The sequence below is a fragment of the Dioscorea cayenensis genome, chromosome 16 (genome assembly GCF_009730915.1).
Source record: "Dioscorea cayenensis subsp. rotundata cultivar TDr96_F1 chromosome 16, TDr96_F1_v2_PseudoChromosome.rev07_lg8_w22 25.fasta, whole genome shotgun sequence".
NCBI lineage: Eukaryota > Viridiplantae > Streptophyta > Magnoliopsida > Dioscoreales > Dioscoreaceae > Dioscorea > Dioscorea cayenensis.
In genome coordinates, this window is record NC_052486.1 from 22,240,064 (window position 1) to 22,243,300 (window position 3,237).

Consider the following 3,237-nt stretch of genomic DNA (forward strand, 5'->3'; position numbering starts at 1 on the left):
TAATGAAACCCTCCTTGTGTTCCTGAAGAGAGATAATGCGTGCTACGGAATTATGACAATGTTATTTCAACGACCTCAAAATGGAGCCCATAACTCTTAATGATGAAATGAAATTCCATAGCCACATTGCCTAACATGTTGTCTCACAACATGCCACATATTCTGCCTATTTGATTGAAGATGTTATAAGTGTCTGTCTTACACTTTTCCAAAAAAATGCTCCCTGCTATCACAAACAATATATCTAAATATGGATTTCTTGTCATCTATGTAGCCACCACCTTCAAGTTTGTATGCCGATATGTCAACATAAGATCCTTGCCCTGAAGATACTTCAAGACTTTTATAGCCACTTTCTAATGGCCTATACATAATCGCTCAAGTATCTACCAAGCACACAAAGCAGAAAAACAATATCAAGATATATGCATACTTGAGCTTACATTAGGTCTAGGATCGTTCAAGTATCTGCCAAGCACACTAAGCATGAAGGCAATATCAAGACATGTACATATTTAAATATACATCAGGTCTAGGATCGCTCAAGTATCTACTAAGTATACCAAGCACAAAGACAATATCAAGATGTGTGCATACTTGAGTATATATTAGGCTGCAAACAACAGAAGTTTATTAGTTTTGAACTTCCTTGGACAATGATAGTGTTGAAATGGAAAAACAAAAATAGGAAATAAAGCAATACAATGATAACTAAAGTGAATTTCATGCATATTTATATAATAATGTTTATTTTGCCAAAACTGCCTTGCAATGTACATGCTTGAAAGTTTTCTCTTTTATTGAAAAAGACATAAACACCTCCTTTATTCATTAACATAATGTGAATATTTCATAATTGTTATTTAAAATGTCACATAATGACAACCAAGCAGATTGACTTGTTACAAATAAGTTATATGACTTCAAATATATACATAAAATATGATATATGACATTCAACAAAAGGCCATCTTTCAATGATATAACTCAATAATTGATCGGAGGCCTAAGAAATGAGTAATTTTATAATCTATGAAACCTGCAGATAGAAATATTTTTCGCCATTCACATTCATTTCTTTCTCTTCCAGAGGTAATATTCATCATTAATAAATCGAAAAGTAGCTGAGTTTCAACTGCATAAGGATGTTTGTTCCTTGAAGCACCCACCACTATATCTATTATGATTATTTTTCCTCCATCTGCTATAGATGGGATGGCCTCTTTGCACCGTTGTAATATCTTGATACATTCTTCATTATCCCAATCATGTAAAATCCACTAAAACAAATATAATTAAAGTATGTGTTAATAATAACCATATAATAAAATAGATTGGGCAAATTATGAAGTACTACAATTTCCTTCCCAATATATATATATATATATATATATATATATATGGATGATATATACTGAAGTATCGAAGGTTACATTGATCAAAACAATGACATCACTTTGATGATTAATAATTCAACATAAATTTTTCTGTTATCATAAGTGAAAATATATTTATCTTATCTGATTATTTTGTATTCAGTTGTCAAGTGTAAAGCGAGCTTGTTCATTAAATAATTCAACTTTCATTAATTATATATTAGCACTAATTTTGTATTCCAATTTAATTGTTATTCCTAATTACATGTTACTTCATGTTATGTAATAGTTTATCTAAAAAAACATAATTAGCTTTAAACATGAACTACATAATTAAGCCTTATTTTTATTATGTTAACCGTTGCTCATAATTTCTTATTATCTAATTTATTTATTGTTTTAATAAAATTATTAAAAACATATAATTTTGCTTAAGGGTCATCTCCATTTCAAGCTCTCTCTTTTAAAGTGAGTTGGATAGAAAAGTCAATCTCCTAAGGCAACAGAAAATCTTTCTCGCAAGGCACAAAGGGAAGTGATTTCCTTATGCATCTTTTTAGGTTGCCTCCTGATATATCTATTTGGAAGGTAGGTACTAGGTAGGAGTTCATGGGATGGGTTTTCTTGTGGAATTCAAATGGGACCTAACTTCGCCTTTCCGGATTCTATTCATGTTCACTAAAACAAACTGTGTGCTTCCATGAAAAATTAAAACCAAAGAAATGCATGGATAAATATACGTACCTTCAATAGAACAGCATTTGCATGAGGAACAGACACAAACATATCACCTCCAACATACTCCACGCCAGGTTGTCGATCTTCTTCCAAGGAATCAATCACATGAGGAAGATCAAACACAGTGCACTTAATCCCTGGGAATGCATGAGTTATAGATTTTGCCATAGATCCCTTTCCACCACCAACATCCACAATTGACTTCAACCCATTAAACACATCCTTGCAATTCATCATAACCACTTCTGAAACAAGCCTTGAATCACTAGCCATCCCTTCATTGAACATCTTGCTAAACTCCGGCTTCTCACCAACAAAATCCCAAAAACCTTTTCCGAAATAAAACTCAAATGGAGTCTCCTTATGGCTCTTGAACCATGGCATGAAGACATGTGAAGAGTCACACATGATAGGATCTAAGATCAAGGTAAGGAAAGGGGTGATGTTCATGGTTTCATCTTTTACCAAGAGATAGGAAGCTGGTGTGAGTATATACTTTGTGGCTCCAGAATCATCTTGTTGTTCGGCAAATAACTCTAGGTGAACTAGAGTAGTCATAAAACGACGGAAACAATCAAATTTTGATGGTGGTATTGAAAGAGCAAACGACAGCTCGGAGAGCTCCATCGGCTTGCCTTGTTTCTTGAGAGCATCAGCAATGCCAAGCTCCAGTGAACACTTGAGACACATGGATTTCAGGTAGCTGAGCAAGAGGTTCCAGACTTGTGCCTGGGCTTCCACCAGTTCAGTAATTGTGAACCCCATCTCAGCCATGTAAGTATGTTTGTATGAAATATATATATATCTATATTTTTTTGCTTTTTGGTTGGAATGGTCTTTGGAAGGAGATGAAATGGCAGGTATACATAATGTCTTGAAAGAAAGGATAAGATATTGCAATGTGTGGTCTTTGGGAGGCCAAAGAATTGTGGGTGTATATCATGTCTTCAACGGATAAGAGATATACCCACCAATTCAGGGGCGGACCCACATGAGAGCCAGCAGGGCTAAACTCAGCTGGCTAGTCGGAAAAACTTTAGAAGAACCGTGTCCAATAATATTTTTTATATGAATATTAATGTTTAATAATATTTTGTTTGTATTTAACTAATATGTAATAGGT

At 33.9% G+C, this 3,237-nt stretch overlaps 1 protein-coding gene across 1 annotated transcript; it reads right to left on the reverse strand.

Annotated features, from left to right (window-relative positions):
- Nucleotides 1-876: 876 nt before the first annotated feature.
- LOC120278817 (probable O-methyltransferase 3) lies at nucleotides 877-2,932 on the reverse strand. Its single transcript, XM_039285550.1, has 2 exons — nucleotides 2,121-2,932; nucleotides 877-1,280 (listed from the first exon to the last, which is right to left on the reverse strand). The coding sequence occupies exons 1-2, from the start codon at nucleotides 2,886-2,888 to the stop codon at nucleotides 975-977; spliced, it is 1,074 nt and encodes a 357-aa protein (XP_039141484.1). The 5' UTR covers nucleotides 2,889-2,932; the 3' UTR covers nucleotides 877-974.
- Nucleotides 2,933-3,237: the final 305 nt, after the last annotated feature.